This window comes from Hyperoodon ampullatus, assembly GCF_949752795.1.
Source record: "Hyperoodon ampullatus genome assembly, chromosome: 1".
NCBI classification, from domain to species: Eukaryota; Metazoa; Chordata; class Mammalia; order Artiodactyla; family Ziphiidae; genus Hyperoodon; species Hyperoodon ampullatus.
The window spans coordinates 117,635,987-117,659,617 of record NC_136914.1 but is presented as its reverse complement, the minus strand read 5'-3'; the positions used below and the strand labels follow the sequence as shown (position 1 = coordinate 117,659,617).

The window sequence follows — 23,631 nt, the reverse complement described above, 5'->3', positions numbered from 1 at the left end:
ATGATAAGACAATTAATTCAGGGTTTTGAAAAGCAAACCAGCTTCAGAGCAACGCTTGAGCTTGTGTTGCCGACTTGCTATGTGGTTCCTGACAACCAGCCTCAGAAATAATTCCATCATCCTGAGAAGTACAGAAAGAACCACAAACCAAACCTCAAAATGGATGCTAAGAGAAAACACCGTTTAAAAAAATTTCCCTTCCTATCAGAAGGCAGACCAAAAGGAAGTTCATCCTCCCACCCACAAATTCCCCAGAGAGCTTTCCACCAGAAGGTCGACACCCAGCCGGACCCTCTTCTCTGAGCCTCTCGTTTCTTTCATGGCATATTAAGTGCCGATCTGGAGAGTGCCATGGGCCTCAGGACTACTAAACAGAGGGGGAGAGGCACAAAGCACGCCCCTGGTCGCCAAGAGGGTATGTACACACTTGCTGCTTTCCTGCATTTTTCGGAGCTGAGTTTTTAGCCAGAGGCTGCTCCTTCACGATAAACTAACTAAAAGCTATGTTATCTCTTTCAAATCAATTCCTCTCTTTCAATTCTTATGTGTGAAGACGAAGGTTATTTTAAACCCTTATGAGATTACTATTAAATTTAAATTGCCTGTAACCCTCGTATAGTAATAGATTTATGATTGATGATAGGTTTAGTTAAAATATAACAATCTTAAAAATATTCTTAGTGAAAGATTCCAATCTGTGCGCACGTAACTGGTATAAAATTAAAATTAAAAAAAATAGACCTTGGCATTTCCGAGGGAGCCCTAAGCTATTTTTCTAGCGAGGCTGTGCGAGTGTGTATCAGGCTTCCTCTTTTCACTCCCTTTGTATTGTAAGTACCCTGGAGGTCATGTAATAACCAATGCCAAAGAAAAATCAAAATAGAAATTATTAGCGTGTGCCATCGTGCAGCGGCGTACTCTGCCTAAAGAGCAGGAAATGGTCTAAACATCAGACCGCCGCCAGGCATCTCAGCCCAGGCCTATGCGCGGAGGACAGTTGCGGCCGGACTCAGGGCGAAAGGAGGGAGCCAGGAGAGCGACCCGCGACTGCAGCCGGGTTTTAAGGCTAATAATCGCTTCGCAGCAGGTCCCGGGCAGCACTCGCGCGAGCTCCGCGGCGGGACCTGCCGTGGGAGACCTGGGCGCAGGACTGGAAGGGCGCTCGCGGCGGCCGCTGGGGACCCCGGGGCACCCGGGGACTCTCCCAGCGCCCTGGTCCGCTGCACCTGGGCTCTCGCTCGCGCGTCTGGGGGCGGGGGTGGAACCCGGACGCGCACTGCAGGGGCTTTGCTAATTGCCAAGCAGGAAGTGAGCGCCGGGAAGAGCGGCTGAGAGAGGGGAGGGGCGGGCGAAGGAGGGGCTTGCGGAGCCGCCGAGGTTCGGTCCCCGCGCGTCCGAAAGGCAGGGCAACCGAGCCCCGCAACCCGGCTTTCCTCCCCTGTCCCGCCGGCCGCCCGGCCCCGTTCGGGCGCCCTTTGGCCCCACCCCGTCCCCATGGCTTCTCCGGATGACCCTGTGCGCGCGGGTAAGTTGATACCGCGCCGCACCCTCACCCGGGGCACGGACCGCGGGTCGCTAGATCGCGAGGCGTCCGCGTCTGCGGCGGGGCTGTCGGGGCCGAGCTCCCCGCGAGCCCCGAGGGGCGACCTGGGACCACCCTGGACCCTGGCGCCCGACCCGGGTCCGCGCGGGGCCGGACGGGGGACAGCTGTGGCGCCCGGTCCCGGAGGGCGAGGTGCGAGGCTCCCCCCGCGAGCCGCTGCTGTTGGCGCGCGCCCCCCGCGGCCCCCTGGCCCCAGTCGCCCCCAAGCGTGCCTGAGACGCCCCTTCTCTCCTCTCGCTCTCTCGCCCCACCGTCTTTGTTCTGCACCGGCGATGCCAGGTTGAAACAAGGCCCTCAAACCTCTCCGGCAGAAAAGAGCGCAAGGGGTGGATTTCTTTTTTTTCCTCCTGAGCTCTCCCTTTCTCCCTACTCACGTGCCTTCTCATTTCTCCTCTTCTCTCCTCGTTTCACTTTTATTAAATGGTTTTGTTCTAAATATTGGCCCTCGGAGCTATTTCATAAACTAGTATCCACAAAACCAGGCGGCTGATCCCACCTGTGGAGGCCTTCGGTTAGAATGGCTTCTAGTTCTGTCCTTATCGTTAAATGTTGTGTTTGCACCTGAAGCCAGAGTCTAGATTTTTCTTTAATCTCACTTGAATTGAAAAACCGTAAAATACTGTGTCTGTTCCTGAGACCAGGCTCTTGATTTTTCTTTAATTTCACTTGAATTGAAAATCTTCCTCAGACTTCACCTTTCAGGAATTCGCTGTCCTTGCTCTCCCATACCCTAGGCTGATCCTCAGTGAATGTTTGTCGAACACGTGAATGAATGAATGATGTATCCCCCAGAGCACACTGGGGCTTTTTCTAGTTTTGTTGAGGCTGGAAAGGCTAGGGAGAGAACCAGATATACAGAACCACAGATACCTGCTTAGAGACACGTGTTCCCTATTTTATTTCTTGGGCTTGGGCAGGGCCGGAGCTTGAATGTTTTATTGTTCATTTGGGGCTTGAGCAATTAGGAGAATGAGAAAGTATCTGGAGGTGGGTCAGAAGATTGCTAACTTGGCCTTGTGATGTGCTGGGTCTGGGAGAGTTTCCTGGAGATTTTAAGAAAGATCTAAATTCTCCTTCAAGTGGTTCTTCTTTTTTTTTTTTTTTTTTTTTTTTGCGGTACGCGGGCCTCTCACTGTTGTGGCCTCTCCCGTTGCGGAGCACAGGCTCCGGACGCGCAGGCTCAGCGGCCATGGCTCACGGGCCCAGCCGCTCCGCGGCATATGGGATCCTCCCAGACCGGGGCACGAACCCGTATCCCCTGCATCAGCAGGCGGACTCTCAACCACTGCGCCACCAGGGAGGCCCCAAGTGGTTCTTCTTTAAGTGAGGAATGGTAAACATTTTATCCATGGGAGATGGAAGATAAGTAAATGGTTTGGATATCCTTCTCCTCCCCCATATTCATTGTTTGGAAAAACAGAAGGGGAAATTAAGGGAGAAATCCTACCCCTGCCCCCCAACTCTCACCTCTGCATCCACTTCCTCTTCTGAAAATGTAATTGGCAAGATGCCAAGAGGTGTTAAGCTAGATTTTACTAACAGTGGTTTCGCATCTCATTAAATGATGATGGTGAAGGAGATTCAAAAAGATCTTGATCGGGACCCACTGAATGGGGGTACATATAAGGTCTGCTTGGGACCCCCAAAATCAATGGCACCAGAGGAGGTGGGTGTTGGGAAACATAGCTTCATGTATAAAAAGCCTCAGTGAGTCAAGAGTGTGATAAGGCCACCAGGGCAGCTAACAGGATCTTAGATGACAGTAATAGTACTACAGGATCTAGAAGTCTGGTGATGCTACTTAGCCTGCTTGGCCCAGCCAAAATGGAAGCTCACAACCTGGAACAAAGGGACTTGGAAATCCCAGCACATGTGGCGGGATGAGAGACCTGAGGATATGATGATAGGAGGGCGTCATTCGGAAAGAACCTGTCTCCTTGACTTTGAGAGGTAGAATCCAAACTTGTAGGTGGACTTTTGTTGGCTTCCTACAAAGAGGGGAGAGACCTCCTGAGTAGAGATCTCCCTCTCACTTGCAGCGATGTTGAAGAACATCTCCAGGCATCTGAAAGATACTCTCATGTCCATTCCCACTCTGGAATTCTATCAATTAGATGAGGGTTCTTCCAGTTTAAAAAAAGATATGTAATATCTCCACACTTGCATGTAGAAACAAAGGGTTGGACAGAAATATGACCAAAAAAATGACTTCCTCTTTCTAACATCTCATATCATTTCTATAACCTCCAGGACACATCCCTTCCATTTCTGTAATGAAGCCACAAGTGGTGATAATGTGTAAAACTCGTTACGTGGCATTTTCATGTCTCCACCCCAGACCCAGTTACCATGCTGTCTCACCAGATTTCCTGCACTCACCTCCCAACTGGTATTTCCACACACACTCTCACCTTCCACCAACCTGTTCACCTAAAAGTGGCCAGAGTGACCTTTTAAAAACAAATCAGATCTCGCCATTCCTCTACTCAGAAACCTGTGCTGACTTTCCAGTAAATCCTCAGTCCTTCAGTGGTGTCCATACTCTGTATGTGGGCCTGTAGCTCTCCCTTCAGTCGGCAACCCTGCTCTTTCTCTTCGTCTGCACTGCAGCCACCCTGCCTCCTCTGTTTCCTTGAGAGCCCTGGACCACCTGCCTCCTGGCCTTTGCACAAGTTGTTTCTGCTGCCTGGAAGTCTCCCTTCACCTCCCCCCAACCCCCGCCGGTCCATTTACCTCCTGCCCACCCTTCAGATTTCAGATCAAAACTGATGTAGATTCAGCTCCATTGTTACACAATCTTGGTGCACCCTTCCAGCACCTGTCACCCTTTCTAGCTGTGAAGATTTCACCATTGTCTCTCTACCCCGTTAGACTATAAGTTCTTGGACAGAGGGCATGTCTGTTTTGCTCGACCGGTCTGCTCCATAGACTGTGGAGACTGTTTTTCTCCAACACCTGGCCCAGTACCCAGCACTTAGTAAGCCCTGGTTAAATACTTATCATCTCAGTAAATGAATGAAAGATATAAAATGTAACCACCTGCTCATCAAACTGTGGGCAGAAAAAGCTCTTCCCATATTGGCATCTTAGGAACTGATTCAATTAGATATGTTAACTGGGTTTACCTTGTAAAGTTAAAAAAAAATAAAGATATTTGTATATCCACATGCATATAACAAAGGTAGGTATCTATTATTTTACCATATGAACTTAATTAAAAAAACAACTGTTTGCCCTGAGAAAATTTACACTGGCAGGAAAATAGTCATGCTGTTTACAGTGTGGCCATCTCATTCCAACTCTACCACTAATAAACCATCCATCGTGGAATGAGTCAGAATTGCCTGTTGAAAGTGAATAAAATCTGGTTCGTGTTCATACATATATTAAGGCCAGAAACAAAGAAAGAGGCTTTGAAAGTCGGGAGAGTTGGGGAGATGGTACAGTTCATCGCTTCGTCGCAGTGAGCTAAGTAAGTGCCCCTGGCCACGGAGCGCATCAGCGTATGTTCTGCCTTTGTTCATCCTCGGGGTATTGTTTGCACTGCACACAGGGTTGCTCCCTGGGAACCCTGGCCCTAGAGACCGGCCCAGGACAGCCCCTTAGGTGGCATCTCACCCCTCACGCACCCCTCTGAGCCCTCCTCCGCGCTTGAACGGGTCTGATGTGGCACCCTGTCCTTCTTGCAAACTCCAGTAGCACCGGGAGCAGAAACCAGGACTAAAGGGGGAACCACTTCGAGCAGCACCCTTATTTGAAAGGCTGGACCAACCAGTTCATTCACCACATCCACCGGAGAGTGCTGACAGACTGTGGTTTTCCTTTCTTCCTTCCTTCTTCCCTTTCTCCTTCCCCGTCCTGTGGGTTTTTCCAGTGCCCACTTCATTTCTTTCCCTTCCTTACAATGCCTCTAAGTTTTCTTCTCTCTACCCAAGTATTTCCCCCTTGTCTGCATTCTTCTTTCATCCCTTGGTTCATCTCTTCCCTCCCCTCCCTTCTCCCTCAGCTTGGCCATCATCCAGAGAAGTCGCTCTAGAGGTGCATCTTCTTGATCCCTGGCCCTTTCTCAGCTTGTTCAGCCCCTGCTCTGAGGTGCAGGGATGACAGAGCAGGGCTGCTGCCAGACAGAGAAGAAGGTAAACTTAGCAGCGTGTTAGCGCTGCTGCCCTGAGAGCTTCTGTAATCCTGAATACGGTTAGGACTCTAGGGCTTCCTTAGAATCAGTAGTGAAAACAGCTGTAGGTCAAAAGAAAAGCTAGGGTACAAAAAAATAATAACAGAAGAAAAATAAATGAACTCTCAAATCACTGAGTTCAAAGAATTGCCTTTACTTTTTCACTAAGAAGCACAAAAGGCCCCACTCTTTTGATTCCTGATGATCGGGGAAAGCCAGGAAGCTCTGACACGCTTCCCTCTTTGTTTCTCTGAAAGGACATCTTTAGAGGAGATCTTTGTTTGTTTGTTTTTTGCTGTACGTGGGCCTCTCACTGCTGTGGCCTCTCCCGTTGCGGAGCACAGGCTCCGGACGCGCAGGCTCAGCGGCCATGGCTCACGGGCCCAGCCGCTCCGCGGCATGTGGGATCCTCCCAGACCGGGGCACGAACCCGTTTCCCCTGCATCGGCAGGCAGACTCCCAACCACTGCGCCACCAGGGAAGCCCTAGAGGAGATCTTTGAACTTCCTTTGAGGAACTGTCTTGAGGAACTGTTGGCCCTTATCTAATGTGATTCATAAAGGGAGAGGTCCGGACGTGACCGTGCTGTGCTTGGGCAGCTTACCCACGTCGGTGTTGGACAATCCGAGATCGCTCCTGGTGGAGAGGCTGCTGGGTGCAGCCCACAGTCTCCAGGGCTCCTGGGGATTCTGATTCAGGAGCTGACGAGAGCTGGGTCTTTGAGTGAATGATGGGTAGGTGAGATTTTGCATTTAGAGTTGATGCCGGAATGATGAAAGCTTTGGGGGATATCGGGTGAATGTCTTTTGCACATGGGAAGGACATGAATTTGGGGGCCAGAGAGTGGAATGTTATGGGTTGAACTGTGCTCCCCACCCCCAAAAAAATTTTCTTGGCATCCTAACCCCCAGTACCTCAGAACACGACCTGATTTGGGAATAAAGTCTTTACAGAAGCAGTCAAGTTAAAATGAGGTCATCAGAGTGAGCTGTCATCCAATGTGACTGGTCCCCTCATAGGAAGGGAAAATTTGGACACAGAGATTCCCCCCAGGACAGTCTGTTATCAGGTGGTCAATGCATGAACCACTTCAGGCAACCCAGAGGTAGTGGAAAATGGGTAGATTTTGAAGTCAGAAAGTCCCAGATCCAAATTCTGCTGCTTCCTTTGCCCTGTGACCTTGGGCACTCAGTATGGATAAAGGAGACACTTGGCCCTCTCTCAGGGTTACTGTGAGGATGAAACGGGGCTGTGTGTAAATCAGGCAGCATGGGGCGATGGGGTGGGTGGGCAGGGAGGGGTACTGGGTAAGTGGGAGCTCTAATTGTAACTGGGCTTCCTGTGTTGGAGTGACCTTCTCCTGAAGATGCTCTTTTCACCTTTGGGGCCCCTACTTCTCATCACTCATGGACTTTAAAAGGTGGAAGGGCACGTGGAGGCTCTCTGTCCCCCCCTCCCTGAATATTACAGATGAGGCCCCTGAGGCCCAGAGAAACAAGTAACTGCAGCTGGCCTTGCTTGCTCTCCCCTGGGGCCTCCGGGAACCAGGCCCGGTGCCCTTCCAGCAGCTGAGTGGCATTAGCTCACCATGGGTTTCACTCAGGCCTTTTGAGGACCTCCCCAGAAGATGCTCATGTGAATTAAACATCATTCTCATTGCCATCGGTGAGACCCCCCCTTTGATCAATTACCAGCTAATTTGGGGTGACCTCTGCCTTCTTTAGAGTCACCAATCCAGGAGAATGGAGGTAGCTTTGGGACAGTAGAGCGACAGCCAGGATCAGGAAGAAGGTCCCCACGCTCCTCTGGCTGAGCTGCCGGCCTTGCCACCTTGGAGCTCGCACGATCCGTCTTTCTGTTTCGGCTTCTTCGTGCCCCATCTGATATCAGAGCCTTGCCTAGAGGCCCAGCCTGCTGTTACCTGGGGCCCGTAAAAATAAACACTTTAAAGCTTCTGAGTAAACTATTTGATTTCATACTAATAATATTGTAAACATGTGGCTCCAAGAGCTCTCAGAAATACTTTAGGACAACTGCTTACTTCTAGACTAGTCTCAAATGACCAGGATCAGCCTTCCTCCAGATAATCTGTTGGTACACAACACGGGCCTGTGAGAACAAAGGTGTTTCTGCGTGAACTACAGCAAGGGCCAGGGGGAAGGCCCGGGATCAGGTAGAACAAGTGGAGCGACACTGTGGCCCTGGGTCTGTGAGCAGATTTGGCAATTACACGTAAGGAAGAACTTCATCCCCAGCCTGGTCTACGTCAGAAGCTGATACAGTCACAACCATGCGAATGAAAATAATGAAAGGCCTGAAAGTGCCTCTAAGACTGGTCCTAAACCTTTCCTGATCGCCTAAGCCTTTCCTGATCGCCCTCTCACTTTGCTGTTGTGCTTCAGAAAACAACAAAAAAAAGCGCCCTAAATTCTCTGTGCCCTTCCCATCTTAAATTCCATCTATTCTCAGAGGCTTCAGACCAAAGCAAGAGACTTTGGGCCTCCAAACACTTGTGGTCCTGTTCACCCCATCACCCTCTGAGGCACAGATTCTCAGGAGTTGTTCCCAAACCTGACCTGACCAGAATAATGATGATCAGCTGGGTGTGGGAGCCAGCCACGTGGACCCCCTCCTGTTACAGAGGAAGAGCCCGAGGCTAGGAACACTTAACATAAGTCATCCAAGGTCATACCGCTAGACTCATTCAGGGTCAGGCCACTAGGTCTCAGCGGTGTGGCGGTGAGGACCCAAGCCTTCTCCTCCCAAGCCCTGTGTGCCTTCCCTTTAACTGTCCTGTTTGCATTCTCACTGCTGCTTTTGGGGTAGTTCTGCCTTTCCCTGCTGTCTCCTCCATTTTCTTCCTCTTCGTCTTTTTCCTTCCTCGCATACTAATGTCTCTGTAGGAAACAGGCTTAACTTGTCATAGACTTGGTGGGCAATAGCTGCACAGGATACCTATTAAAATTCCACCCCCCTAGTGGAGGTAAGCTTTTAAAGTATTATCATCCAGGGAATGCCCTGGCGGTCCAGTGGTTAGGACAACATGCTCTCACTGCTGAAGGCCCAGGTTCAATCCCTGGTTGTGGAACGAAGGTCCCACAAGGCCGCGTGGCCAAAAAAAAAGTTTTATCATCCAGATACACTTTGGTGAAAATTAAGCGGTTGAGACTAGGCTGTGATAGGAGGGAAAGAAAGGACTGGAGGCTACTCATGGTGGCTTCTACTACCCGCTCCCCAGCCAGGAGCTAGACATGAGAAGGATAGAAAGGAAAAACTGCAAAACTGAATGCAGGTGCCCGGCTGGACCTATTTGAAGTATACTCATGTGTCCCGTTCTTTTTCATCTCTAGGCCTTTGCCTATGCTGTTCCCTCTGCCTAGAATGCTTTTCCCTCCCTGGCTTCTCCTGGCTAGCTTCAACTCATCCTTCTGGACTCAAGTGTCATCTCCTCTACAGGCTCCTCTCTACCCGCTCTTCACTCCCCACCAGACACCCCAGGCTAGGCTTGTGTTCCTCCTGTGTTTCCATATCCTTCTTCATTTCTACTGTCTTAACACCAAGTGCTCTGTATGATAATTGTCTTTTCCTTGGGCAGCAGGAGTTCTGTAAACTCAAGGTGGAGTTAGCAACACAACTTGTTCTTATTTTCTTTACATTGACTTAAATCCAGGTCTGAGTCTGTAATCTACTGGGCTGGCAGGAAATTCCATTTCAGTCCAAACTGGGGCCTGGCCCCTTCCTTAGGGTCATATAGGAACCTAAGAGGATGATGTGGTGCTTGGAAAAGGAGGGGCCTTGAATTTTTAGTGCATTTGGGTGGGCTTGATGTCCTTGTTGTCCAAGCCTGAGAAGACTCTTGAGGTCCAGGAGCCCTGTTTCTCTTGCAGACCCAAATCACGGGTTTGTTTCTTTGTGGGGCTGGGAACCCTGGGACCCAGGGGTTAGCCCCCTCCATGCATTCCCTGATGTGGTCTTGCCACCTCTGGGCTCTGCTAAGGACCACGGCACAGTCCCCACTCGTGGAGCTGCAGTGTCTGTCCCCTGCTCCATGGAGGGACACTGGCAAAAACTCTCTCCTTTGCCCCCGCTCCTCTGGGCCACCTCCTTTAATCTCTCCAGTGACTGTAGCCTGTCATAAAATAAACAAAGAGTTGTTCCCTTCACACTGCTTCTCCTTCGGGCATTGTCAACACCTGCGGGGAGAGAAATGTGAGAAGTCTGGACACATTCTCAAATGGGAAACATCTGGGGAGAACAAACAAATGATCTCCATAAGTTGTCCTGTTTTGTTTGTTTGGATCCCCCAAGGCATTCCCAGGACCTAGTGCCTGGGCCACAGTATGTACTTAATGAAGATTTGGGAGAAGAATGAAAGGTGAATCTTGACTGGCCCAAGGCTGGCCACTTAGGGTTTTGCAGGTCGTGTAGTGACTGCACAAAATACCGAGGATCCCATTCAGACAGATACGGTTATCGAGCAAGATAGTATTCTGGCAGATGTTTCGTAAACTGTCTTGGAAAGGGGAGCTTTTTTTTTTGTAATTTTCTTGCTCAAAGTTATAATCAGATTGTTGCCGACTTGGGTCCTTGGAATCTTTAATCAATAGAAATTGATAAGAGACCAGAGGAGAAACTCAGGCAATGCTTTATTGGGACTCGTGCTGCAGCATGAGGGGTAAAAACAAGAAACAGGTGCCCTTGCTTGCTGTCCTAGGGGGGCGCAGTGAGCTGGTCCCTTAAATGGGGTGAGGGTGGGTGCGGATTGGTGGGTCAGGCCTGAGGTGTGGCTTAGGTGGCCTGACCACTCCCTTGGTGGTGTTATGTGCAGGGATCACGTGCAGTACCCTGCTTTTGCTCCCGGCACCTCAGAAATGGCAGTTGGTTTGTGCCCTTTTTGTATTCTTTTCTGTATGTTGTTCATAATTTGCCCAACGGCACTTGCGTGCAGTTATTTTTAGTCTTTTATAGTTTCTTTGTACTCTGTTGCTTGAGGAGATGTTTGTCCAGGTGCAAGCGCTCCAGTAAAGGGTCCCAGGTCCCAGCCTGTCTCAAAATCCAATATGCAAAAGAGTCATTAATATCACATTCACCTAATTTGTAGTTATTTGTACCTCTGAGTATTTGTAGATATTTATAAGTAAACTGTTCCAAAATCTTTTTTTAATGTAGTTTATTAGTCATCATCACTTTCTTGGTGCAGCCTGAACTCATTCTTTCTTATTTTGTCTCCACTAATGACTGAAAGTAAGCTTTTCTCCAAACTGATTGGGGTAGCTTGTGTCTATATGAAGACAGTTATCAAAGGACACACCGTGCTTCTAAGTTAAAGAAAATGCTCTCTATTTGCTCTCTTTACAGACCATTTGACAAAGGAGCCAGTGGAAGACACAGACCCTAGCACTATATCCCTTAATATGGTAGGTTACAACTTTTACATTAATGGTGATGACTCCTGTTTTTCCTTTTTCCCCTTTGTTATTTCTTTATATTTTTTATTACTTAGTACTTACATGAAATTTGAAACCCTAAAATAAGGTTTTCCAAGATAAATTTCTTTTTCATGATATTTCTCTGTGACATAATAAACTTGGGGTTTCTCCAGGTTAAAAATGGTGTTAGACTCTGTTCTCATTTTGCACATATCAGAAATGGTCTTCTTAGGTTACATGAGGTCTTTATCTGCTTGTCTACTTTTAATACTATCTATTTTTAATTACCAATTCTTCAGAAATCAAAATATCTAACTTGAGATTGAAAGAAAAAATAGGACAACCTTAAAGTAAAGGCGGGCTGCCCATGTGTCAGATGGGCATACACTGTTGATTTACCTCTGTTACCACTTTTTTTTCTTTTAATTTTTAAAATTTATTTTTGGCTGTGTTGGGTCTTTGTTGCTTCACGTGGGGTTTCTCTAGTTGCGGTGAGTGGGGGCTACTTTTCGTTGCAGTGCACAGACTTCTCACTGTGGTGGCTTCTCTCGTTGTGGAGCACGGGCTCTAGGCATGCGGGCTTCAGTAGTTGTGGCTCGCGGGCCCTAGAGCGCAGGCTCAGTAGTTGTGGCGCACGGGCTTAGTTGCTTCACGGCATGTGGGATCTTCCCGGACCAGGGCTCGAACCCTTGTCCCCTGCATTGGCAGGTGGATTCTTAATCACTGTGCCACCAGGGAAGTCCCTCTTTTGGCTTCTGATGGTCGTCGGAAGTTCTTGGTGTCCCCTGGCTTGTAGCTGCTTCGCTCCGTTCTCTCCCTTTGGTGGCACGTGGCCGTCATCTCCCTGTGTGTCTGTGTCTTGTTATCTCTTCTCCTCTTACAAGGACGTCTGTCCTATTGGATTAAGGGCCTACCCTACACCACTATGACCTCATCTTAAGTAATTCTATCTACAATGACCCTATTTCCAATGAGATCACAGTCTGAGGTACTAGGGGTTAGGACTTCGAGGTATTTTTGGAGGGGACACATTTCAACTATAACATTCCTTCCAGGATTAAATACATGGTCCTTGACATGGCAGATGAGGTCCTCCGTGACCATGTCTCAACAACCCTCTGATGAGCCAGTTGTGTGTAGCTATTTGCTGCTCCTCAAATGCCCCACGCCCTCGCCCCGTCCTGGGTACCCATAGTGCTGGCCCTTCCCTGCTTCCTCACGTAATGAACTCCTATGCGTCCCGCCACTCAGCCCAACTGTTCCTTATCTGGGAAGGCTTCTCAGCCTTGGGGCCTTCGGGTGCTGCCTTATCCATAGTTCCTACTTTTTTTTTTTTTTTTTGCGGTCCGCGGGCCTCTCACTGTCGTGGCCTCTCCCGTTGCGGAGCACAGGCTCCGGACGCGCAGGCTCAGCGGCCATGGCTCACGGGCCCAGCCGCTCTGCGGCATGTGGGATCTTCCCAGACCGGGGCACAAACCCGTGTCCCCTGCATCAGCAGGCGGACTCTCAACCACTGCGCCACCAGGGAAGCCCCATAGTCCCTACTTTTTATCACATTGTGTGGGAATTATTTGCTTGCCTGACTTCCTGCGAGGCTGTGCTGACTGTCTTCCCATGCACAGAGTGGGGCACGAAGCAGGCAGCAGTGTTAAATGAGCCAAGCTTCCCGAGATCCTAGAATGGCACCCTTCCTAAACCCCTTTGCCTCCTTTGCAGGGTCTTCCATGGAAACTGGCTCCATTATTTCGTGTCCAACCCTGTCTTCCTTTTCCACCTCCAGCATGCATCTGTCCTGCAGGCTGGCCCATCTTCCAACCACCTGGCCTTGCTCCTCCGTGCCCACCATCTGCAATCACCACGCTCCTTTCTCTCGGTCATCTGGGTCCTGGGCATTCTCTAGGCCCATCTCAACTGTCAGTCTCTCCAGGAAACCTGCACTTGTTCGTTCATGTAGTCTGAACAGAGTCAAAATCTGGGGATGCAAAGATCATGGTCCCTTCTCTTGAAACACTCACAGTCTGTCTGAAGAAATAGACAAATACTTTGAAAAAAGCCTGATGAGCACTATGGTACAGATGTGTTTTCCATGCTCTGGGGAGCAGAGGATGGAGAAGGATTTAGTCTGGGGGAAAAGTATTTGATTTTTAAGTTCTCTGTGATTGATGATTGATTGATTGATTGATTTCTTTTTTCACTCAGGATTGTGGTTTATTACAGCAAAAGTATTCAGATTAAAGTCAGCCAAAGGAAGAGGGGCATATGACAGGGCCCAGGAAGGTTGCAAGCATGGAGCTTTCAGCTACCCTCTGTCAGTGACGTTGTGTGGACAGTGTTTACTTGTCTCAGTAACGATGTGTGATGATACACACAGAGTATTGACAACCAGGGAAGCTCACCCCACCCTTGGGGTCCAGAGTGTTATTGGGGCTCAGTCATGTAGACACGCTTGAACACCAGTGTGTCTGACCTTAGGCTCCAGCCCCTTCACAAGTTGAACTGATACCGTAAAGATGATTGATTGATTTCTTTTGTGGAAAGGGGTTGGAGGCTTCTAGAAGGTTCTGAAACTTTACTGCCTAGCTCCAAAGAAACTCCAAGGAAAGGCATTTGAAACAGAATCCCTGGTTCCACATTTGTTTCTTTTCCTCCTCTGTCCAAGGAAGATAGTGATGAGACTTACAGGAGAGTTGGGAGGTACAGCTTTTTTTTTTTAGGCTGGAGGACTATAGACCCAAAGGCCCAGATGCAGATGATGGTAGGAACTGAGCCGGGGTCAGAGGACAGGCTAGGGAGATTGGGTGCATCCCAACTCCTCTCATGGAAGTCTTTAGAAAATGACTACATTGTATAATCTGCAGTAGAAGCTTCCAGAAGCTTAGATACCTGCATATTTGTCGGTACCAACAAAGAAATATGTGATTGTAAGAGCATTTGCTATTTTGAATTCCCTTTAACAGTACTGCCCTCAACTAAAGCATTGGGGAATTGTGCATAATGGGTAACTAATTCGTAGATCTTCGTGCAATTAATGGGATAGTTACCTTTTGACTCCTGTCCTAGTCAACCCATGACAGAGCTGTCCAATTGTGAGTACTGCCCAGAACACATGCTTATTGGCCCGAATGAATGTCACAGAAGTGGTGAGAAGAGATGGGCCTGTCCCCATAATTCACTAGCAGAAATGTCCCTCAATTTTGAGCTGCAGGAAATAGAGAAGGAGCACTGCAGAAAAGGGAGGAAGTGTGGTTTAGTGGTCAAAGCTGAAGGCTTCTTCTGTTTCATGTTCCAACATTAACTTCTCATCCACCTTGGTTTCATTTCTGTAAAATTGAGAATGAAAGCAAGCAATGGGTCAGGCGTATTGATAAATCCAAGGCTAATAACTTGCAAGGTTTTAAATTGAAATCATGACTTTCCCAAGACAAAGCTTTCTTTTCACTTTGATCTTATAATTGACTACAGTGTTTAAAAATAACACTCCTCTTTTGTTGGTTTCTACAGTCAGACAAATATCCCATTCAAGACACGGGACTCCCTAAAGGTATGTACAGTTAAAGTAGCAATTTAAACTTGTGATTACTTTCATATCTTGAACAAAGCACTAGTCAAAGTAATTTTTCATTTTTTAAAATTGTAAAACAGAAACATACTGATAATTTAGTGCATGATTTGACCTTCTCTGGTATGAATTTTCTTATTAAAATGTAGAAATTATTTTACAGCAAATTATACATCAAATTCCTGTGGTGTTTTTAACATGCATAAAATGAAGAAAGCCAGGACTGTGGGTTGCAAGGGTCAGAAATGTAGCTCAAATTAGTTTAAAATGGCGGTGGGGGGGGACTTGGTGGCTTAGAGTCTTTGGGTGCTGCTAAATCCAAGCATTTAAATGATGTCTCAGGCTCAGTCCCCCACTCCCCCCACAACAATGGCTCTGTCTTCTGTGTTGGCTCTATACTCGAGCAGGCTTTCCCCACTTGGTGGGAAAGGTAGTCTCTGACACCTCCAGCTTTACTTGGTGCAGCTAAAGATGCCGGGGTAAGGGGCAGCCTTTCCCCCAGCACACATGACACAATTTTAGGGGCAAATCATGATAGGAGCAGTTTGGTCGTGTGGCCATCCCTGTATCAGCTGCTGTCGTCGGAGGATGGAGGGGTGACCAGGTCTGAGCCTTGATGTTGGAGGGTGGGGGCCGGAGGGCATGAAGTCAGTTCTACTCAAACCACAGGAAAGAGGGTTCTGTTAGCAGACAAGGGGCAAGGGATGCTGTCAGGCCCCAAAGCAAAAAGAGCTTGCTTTTATGATCCACAGGCGAATGTCTCAGGCGTGGTGCAGACCATAAAGGCCTGAGCCTTTCCTAATTTCCCGTGGGGCAGCCTGCAAGGCTGTATCCAGTATGGAGGCCGAGCTGCTGCTTATCGCACTGGAGCGTTTACCTTGTGCTCTGCTGACCGGCCAGAGAGGAGGGGTGGGGAACAATCAGATCTGAGCAGCTTCAGAGATGGCAGAGGGGCCCCCCGGCTTCCTGGAGAGGAAGGACTTCCCAGCACAGCCTACTGTGGGGTTCCCCAGAAGCCCTTGTGGTGATGGGTATCACAGGGTCACTGGGCTGCAGGGTTGGGAGCTCCCTGGCAGGGCCCACCTGTGGTTAAGTCTGTAATTCTGCCAAGTCCCCCTCCCTCATTCTCTACTCACCAGACTCTTCTTCCTGCTCTCTGAAATGACATCATTAGAGTTTCATTCCTTTTGCCTCCTGTGCACGTCCCAGGAATGGCAGTGGTGTAGGGGAAAGAAGCTGAAGGCCAGGTTTGAGCCCAAATCCTGGCTGTACTAGGGGAGGCTTCTCCCAAGCACACTTTGCCCTTTCCCCTCTCCATGAATGACTTCTCAGTGTCCTGAATTCCCCAAGCTGTGATTGCCTAGTTCAGCAAGAAAGTGGAAGGTGCAAACCAGGCCACCAGAACAAATCGGAGGCTGTGTTGGGCTGTGTTCCTTGGATTTTTAGGGTGCAGTGAAGAATTACCTGGGGAGCTAGTTTAAAATGCAGATTCTGGGCCCCGCTACTCCAAAATCATGAGGTGGTGGGTCTGGGGTCAGGCCCAGAAACCTGTGTTTTTAATGAAAACCTGAGTGAGTGGGACACAGACCTCACCCACCTAAGAGCCTGCCTAAGAAGCTTCAAGAATGTGGCGTAGGGCCTTCCCTGGTGGCGCAGTGGTTGAGAATCTGCCTGCCAATGCAGGGGACACGGGTTCGAGCCCTGGTCTGGGAAGATCCCACATGCCGCGGAGTAACTGGGCACGTGAGCCACAGCTACTGAGCCTGCGCGTCTGGAGCCTGTGCTCCACAGCAAGAGAGGCTGCGACAGTGAGAGGCCCGCGCACCGCGATGAAGAGTGGCCCCCACTCACCGCAACTAGAGAAAGCCCTCGCACAGAAATGAAGACCAGCACAGCCCCCAAAATAAATAAATAAATAAATAAATTTATAAAAAAAAAAAAAAAGAATGTGACATGCCACATGTAGGAGACATGTAGGAGACACCCGAGCTGCAGCCAGACCGCCAGCTCTGAGAGGACTCAGCAGGTGACCTCATGGCTCAGGGTCCCAGTGTCCAGTCTGCAGTGCAGAGAGGACTGTATTACACCGATCTCCCAGAGTGCTTGTGAGAATTCAACAAAACGAGACTGGAACAGCACCTGACTCCCAACAAGCATCCGACAGGGGTGGAGGGAAATCTGGCAAAAGAATCATAAGCAATCAGGGTAGAGGACTGTTGAAAGCTTCTGTAGCAGAGAGGCAAGAGTGGAACCACCGTTTTAGGTAGACTGGGCCGCAGCAACTATCCGAAGACCTTTTCTATCACTCTTGAACATGATTTCCTGTTTTAAGAGAAAAAGATTTTTGCTTAGCAGCCTGATAATACAGTAACTGTACCGTTGGGTTTCTCCTAGAATTTGAGTTTTACAAAACCTTAAATAAAATGGTGGTGAGGGCTTCCCCGGTGGCGCAGTGGTTGGGAGTCTGCCTGCCGATGCAGGGGACACGGGTTCGTGCCCCAGTCTGGGAAGATCCCACATGCCACGGAGTGGCTGGGCCCGTGAGCCATGGCCCCTGAGCCTGCGCGTCCGGAGTCTGTGCTCTGCAACGGGAGAGGCCACAACAGTGAGAGGCCCGCGTACCGCAAAAAAAAAAAAAAAAAAAAAATGGTGGTGAGTTGACAAGTAACTCCAGATCTTTCCTCTGTCCTTATTCATGAGGTGGGGGCAGGGAAGTGTTATTAAGCACATAATTTCTTATCTCCAAGAAATACATCGTCTTCTATGTAATATCCAACATTTGCATTTAATAACAATTTAATGTCTGCAGTGTTTTTTTCAAACATAGCATAATGGAGCCGGTATCATCATTAAATGCTTATGGTAATTTTCTCACTGAAGTTGTTTTTAGGGAAACAAAGCCCATATATAATTAGTGAAGAGGCTAATTTACAGCTTAAAAGTAAATGTAGGCTTCCCTGGTGGCACAGTGGTTAAGAATCCACCTGCCAGTGCAGGGGACACGGGTTCGAGCCCTAGTCCGGGAAGATCCCACATGCTGCGGAGCAACTAAGCCTGTGCGCCACAACTACCGAGCCTGCGCTCTAGAGCCCGCAAGCCACAACTACTGAGCCTGTGCTCTAGAGCCCATGCTCTGCAACAAGAGAAGCCACCGCAATGAGAAGCCCGTGCACCACAACGGAGAGTAGCCCCCGCTCGCCGCAACTAGAGAAAGCCCGCACGCAGCAACGAAGACCCAACGCAGCCCAAAATAAAAATAGATAAATAAATTTATTTTTAAAAAAAGTAAATGTAATCTATATTAAGAACAACTCAGACTCTGACACTTAAGTGAATTCTAGGGGGGCTACTATATTTAATAGAGGAGTCGTTTGTAATTAGCTTGAACCATTTCCATATGATTTTAAAAGTCCTCAAAATGTATTTTCTTAAGAAAATTAGCATGTTTCACAAAATCTTTATTATAATTCTAGTATATTCCTACTTTTCCCCTGGATAGTGCAACATAGTCCCTTAACACGGTCTACACTAGAGTGGTTCTCAATAATGTGCTTTTACCATAAATCAACTGTGGGACTCTAGTGTGATTTCAATGATCAGCACGTTTTTGAGGTGAAATGTGTTATTATGCCTGTTTTCTTGTCGGGAACAAATGTGTAGCTTCTGCCTCCCCTGATTTTAGAGATTTCGGGAGGTTCATTCTGTCAGGCTTCTGTTATGATACGTGCTCTGTGAGAATCTGTAGGCACCAAACTCAGGACTAACTTAAGATTGGGGTTTATCTTATATCACAGAATTCCTGTATCTCGTAGAAACTGCTGGCTTGAGGGTTCTGAAGGGAATGTGACTCTTCATATTTTGAGAGAAAAATGTCTTTGGAAAAAGAATTCTGATTTTTGAGGCACTATTCCTAGTGAGGGGAAATTGCACATAGCTATATCATAAAGCAATCAAGATTTTATCATCTTCATCTTCTCTGGCATTACTGCCCTTCCATTGTTCAAAAAAATTAAATAGCGGATGTAAAGTTAAAGAGAAGTAGACTGATTTTATTGTTAATTATTTTGAGAAATTTGAACTTAAGCATGGATGATATTTGGAATAATTCGTTAACTAAATGTAGAAGTAGTAGTTCAGTTTGAAAAAGGAGAAAATAAACAAGTACTCAGGAGATCACCAAAATAATTCCTAAGTAAAAATGTCTGCCTGAAAACTAGCAGGCCAATGTGTTGTATTTTAGACGATTTCTCATCTTGCCAATTGACTGACAGTATCTTGCTGATAGGTTTCCTTGTTGTAACATGAAACTAAAAGCCCCTCCTTCCCGCACGATTTACTGTGACCTGGTTCCGCTCATTCCACAAGTTCACTGCCTTCCACCCAGCCATGACGGAGAGTCCTGACAGTCTCCTGTTTTAGCAAACCAACCCCTCCCCCAATTACTTCACACATACAAAGGTGGCCATTCTGAGAAGATGTTTTCTCTCTTTCTTTTTTTTTTTTTTGCGGTATGCGGGCCTCTCACTGTTGTGGCCTCTCCCGCTGCAGAGCACAGGCTCTGGACACTCAGGCTCAGCGGCCATGGCTCACGGGCCCAGCTGCTCCGCGGCATGTGGAATCTTCCCGGACCGGGGCACGAACCCGTGTCCCCTGCATTGGCAGGCGGACTCTCAACTACTGCGCCACCAGGGAAGCCCCGAAGGTGTTTTCTCTTATGGAGGGTAGAGGGGAGGGAGAGGGGTGTAACCACAGGAGTGCTTGGGGGACCATGTAAGAAAAGTAGCTTTTTAATTTCAGGCTAACATTGCGTTGGGAAATAAAAAGCCCCACTTGTCCAATAATGCTGGGTTAACAATTATGACACTGGCCATTGTGAGAATTAGTATGTCTGAAGTCACATGTCTGTTACTTTTTGCTGTGAAAAATTAGTGTGCATCCGAATACTGTGGGGTGCTTGTTAGGTGTCAGATTTCTGGGGTCCCTGAGATTCCAATTCAGAAGGTCTGGAGTGGAGCCCAGGAATCTGCATTGTTAACAGGCAGCCCGGTTGATTCTGGTGCAAGAGAGCTGGGACTGTCTTGAGAAACAGAAGGCTAGGTAAGATCTCTACTGCTCCAGCTTAAAAAGATACCATATGGAATCTTAATAAAAGACTGTGCTTTTAGTTTAAATTTTGCAGATAATAATGTTAAGGAAAAAATGGCCTTTAGTCAGAATTGTGTAGGCAGCAATAAATATAGCCCCTTATATGAATAAATCTATCAGCCCAGCCTATAATAGGTCAATGAATGTTAAGGAATGTAAAAATAAATAGATGAATTAATCTGTCACTCAGTCCTAACTTTTGAACCTTGAATTAAATGATTCTCTATTAAGGGCTTTATTAACTCTAAAATTTTACATGCCACTAAACATTTCTTTCATAACATAATATATTACTGGCGATTTTCAAGGTTAGAGTGCGATGTTGAATTCTGTGGTTAAAGATTAAAATCTGATGGAACAAAATCAGTTTTTAATGCATTTGTACAATCTTCACCACAAGTTGGGGAACTGTGAAGTTAACACATATGTAAGACAACCTAAGGATGGAATTTCCTTCCTACCAGTTAATTCCGAAAGGTGTTAGACATTTCACATACCTATCATGTTCCTTTGACTTTCACTAGCAATCCCCACTTTAACCATAGAACTGAAATGGTTTCGGTTGGACTTTTAGGAGGGTGAGCTATCAAGACAAGTATAATCCCACTCTGCTCTCTGAGAGATTTAGTAAACTGTCAACAGTGAACACCATGGAATCTGATGTAAGGTTATCAGAGGGGAACGTGTTTGGACTACCTCCTGTTCACCCTGTTGGTGAGGGAGGGATCCTGCCCTGGGGTTATGGGGATGGCCACACACAGGACACCTTACACTGGGCAGATGAGATTGACAGTAGCTTGTGAGTCACCGATATTCACAGCCTGGGGAGGGAGGACGCTGCACCCCATGCAGGGTCGCATAGGGGTTGCACCTGGGAACAGAGTGAACAACCAGGGGCTGTGGGTGACAAGCGCTGTCCTGTCAAGAGGGTGTGTGACCCCTGGTTCCCAGGGAAGGATGTGATGACTTGTCTGAATAATTCATCAGTCTGGCAGGGAACTGAAACCCTAGTGCTCAGGGATAAGCAGGGACTGTGCCTGGTCCCCTTGAAAAGGAGCGTTGTTTAGCTGGCCGTCTTATCCACAGGAGCAGAACGGGGAGGGGAACTTGCAGCTGGGCCATTCAAGGTCCTCCTGGTTTTACCAGATGTAAACAGCACATAATATTGAGTCTTAATTTTAGGCCTTACAACCACAGAGTATGTGCTTTCTTTATCAAGCTTGCATCTTTTTTTTTTTTTAATCCCTAGCAGAGGAGTGTGATCCAATTAGTTTGAACTGCCCAACAAATTCTGATGTGCAACACCAGGTAAGAATAATTTCAGTTATATTTTTACCCTTAGGTACATGCTAATCCAACTAGAATTTATTTAGGAATTGTCTTCTAGAGCTTTAAAAATAAAGAACAGGATTTTTAGATAATAAGTTTGGAAATGATCTTTAAGCATCCCAGTAATGTAGCACATCTATACAACTTCTGTTACTTTTAGTAACTGGGGTAGCTTTAATCCGTTTTTTGGAAATAAACATTTATCCAGATGCCAAAAACCATCAGTGTTGCTGAGTTAGAGAGTTGCTTTCTTTCGTGTGTAGTTGGTATGCTGTGGATAGGAATTTTTTAAAAAAGCCTCAACAAAACTGGGTAGTTTAAAAACATTTTTGTAATGTTTTATAAAACTTTTACTTTGTTCAGATATCAGATGTCACATTTTAACATTATTTTAATTGTCCTTTTCCAAAATACATCTATTGTTTTCTGATTATAAAAGACTGTTATTTTAAACTTCAGATACAACAAAAATGTACCAAAAAGTTGAGAATCGCTTGTCACATTCCATTGTTCACCTTTTGAGGTACATCCTTCCAGAAGCTTCCTTGGGTCACCGTGTGCTTCAGTTACTACTTGTACTTTCCAGCCCATCTCTGTTCACTCACTCAAAGCTCATTAGCAAAACTGCACAATACCTCACATCTGTTAAACTATAGTTAGAACACTAAATGTTTCAAAAAGGATGTCTTGCCTGAAGATAGACTGGTTGGGTCCTGCTCTCTTTATAATATTGATACCAAGTTAATTTTTAGCAAGACAAATTTGAAGCTTTGTTTAGTCTTGCTTTTAAAACATCAGTCAGTAATCATTAATAGTGATATTCTTGGATAATCAAATCACTTTTGTAGTAAAGCAGAGTTATACAATAGTTGATAAAACAAGCAATTTTAATCATAAACACGGTTCTCTTGAAAATCGTCAGTGGTGCTACTTTTTGTGTGTGTGTGTGTGGTACGCGGGCCTCTCACTGTTGTGGCCTCTCCCATTGCGTGGCACAGGCTCTGGACGAGCAGGCTCAGCGGCCATGGCTCACGGACCCAGCTGCTCTGCGGCATTTGGGATCTTCCCGGTCCGGGGCACGAACCCGTGTCCCCTGCATCGTCAGGCAGACTCTCAACCACTGTGCCACCAGGGAAGCCCAGTGGTGCTACTTTTAACTTTGATTTGGGGGTCTTCAGTCACCCACTGAGAATATTATTTTCTTATTTATTAATCCTGATACTCAGCATTTTTCTTGGAATTACAGTCTAATGATTAACTTTGACATTGACTGAATTTGAGCTATTTTAATGAACCTAAAGTATAAATTTTTCCTTTCTTGCAATCCTTAATGTGTTTAATAAAGTTTTGCTCCCCACATTTTCTGCAACATGATACAGACTCCTTTGAAGATACAAAAATGTTACGTTGTTTGTTTAGTTTTAGTGATTTTCCAAAATCATTTAAGATGAGGTACAGAATATGCATTAGGACACTGTTCAGTATTTTTTCTGATTTCAGTGTTATAGTTCTGGCTTTATCAAGTAGACTGTCTTTAAAGATGAAAAAAGATTTATCAGCTAAAGAAAGCAGGAAAAACCTATTTGAGATTTTTATTTAAGTTCTGTTTTAAAACAGGGTGTCTTACATTCCTATAAAAAGTAGCACTGTACCTACCTACTACAGTTGGTTATTTCTTTGCATAATCTGTAGGATTTGTTCTAACTGCTAGATATCCAGAAAGAGTCTTTGAAACCAACTTGGCAGTTAGAACAAAGAAAACTCACTAGGGGAGAAACGTTTAAACAAAACAAAAACAAAAACATCCCCATGCTTCATTTTCTATAGCTCAGACATTAAAAGCAAGTTGAAAATACATTCTTTAGAATATTAACATTTGCCGTTTCATTGATTTTTATAATTTAAAAACTAAAATCCACTTCACTTAAGAATTTTAGCCACCTTTTTTGAATGATGCCACGGAAAAACACTGTGGTGTCCTGGCATCAAAATGGAAATCTGACATGTCATAAAATTTCATAAAGGACCCTTTACTTTTAGTAATTTACAATCAATACCCCATCTATTAGAGCTATCCTACGTCTACAGTTTGTTACAGCTGGTACTTGTCGAGCATATGTTCTGAGACCGGGTATTCTTGGACATGAAATATACCAGAGGGAGTGGGGGGAGGCAGACCCCAGGCAGAGCTTCCAGACCTGGAGAAGCAGTGTACACAGCATTAGATTCTAAATATGGATATGGTTCAGCTGTTTAAAATTTTTTCATGGTTCTTCTTTTTAAAAATATTTATTTATATATTTATTTGGTTGCTCTGGGTCTTAGTTGTGGCAGGTAGGCTCCTTAGTTGCAGCTCGTGGGTTTCTTAGTTGTGGCATGCGAATTCCTAGTT

At 46.7% G+C, this 23,631-nt stretch overlaps 1 protein-coding gene across 2 annotated transcripts in view; it reads left to right on the top strand.

Annotated features, from left to right (window-relative positions):
• Positions 1-351: 351 nt before the first annotated feature.
• Positions 352-23,631, top strand: part of EDARADD (EDAR associated via death domain) — a gene marked incomplete at its 5' end in the record, with an annotated part of 54,945 nt that continues 31,665 nt past the window's right edge. Inside the window, 4 exons of one of the 2 annotated variants that reach the window (XM_079707769.1) lie at positions 352-415; positions 11,136-11,194; positions 14,708-14,747; positions 21,160-21,218. In XM_079707769.1, coding sequence (XP_079563895.1) covers positions 352-415; positions 11,136-11,194; positions 14,708-14,747; positions 21,160-21,218 — 222 coding nt within the window. Of the gene's footprint in view, positions 416-1,494; positions 1,526-11,135; positions 11,195-14,707; positions 14,748-21,159; positions 21,219-23,631 lie in introns of those variants that run through there. The other variant, XM_079707770.1, reaches the window with a different exon arrangement.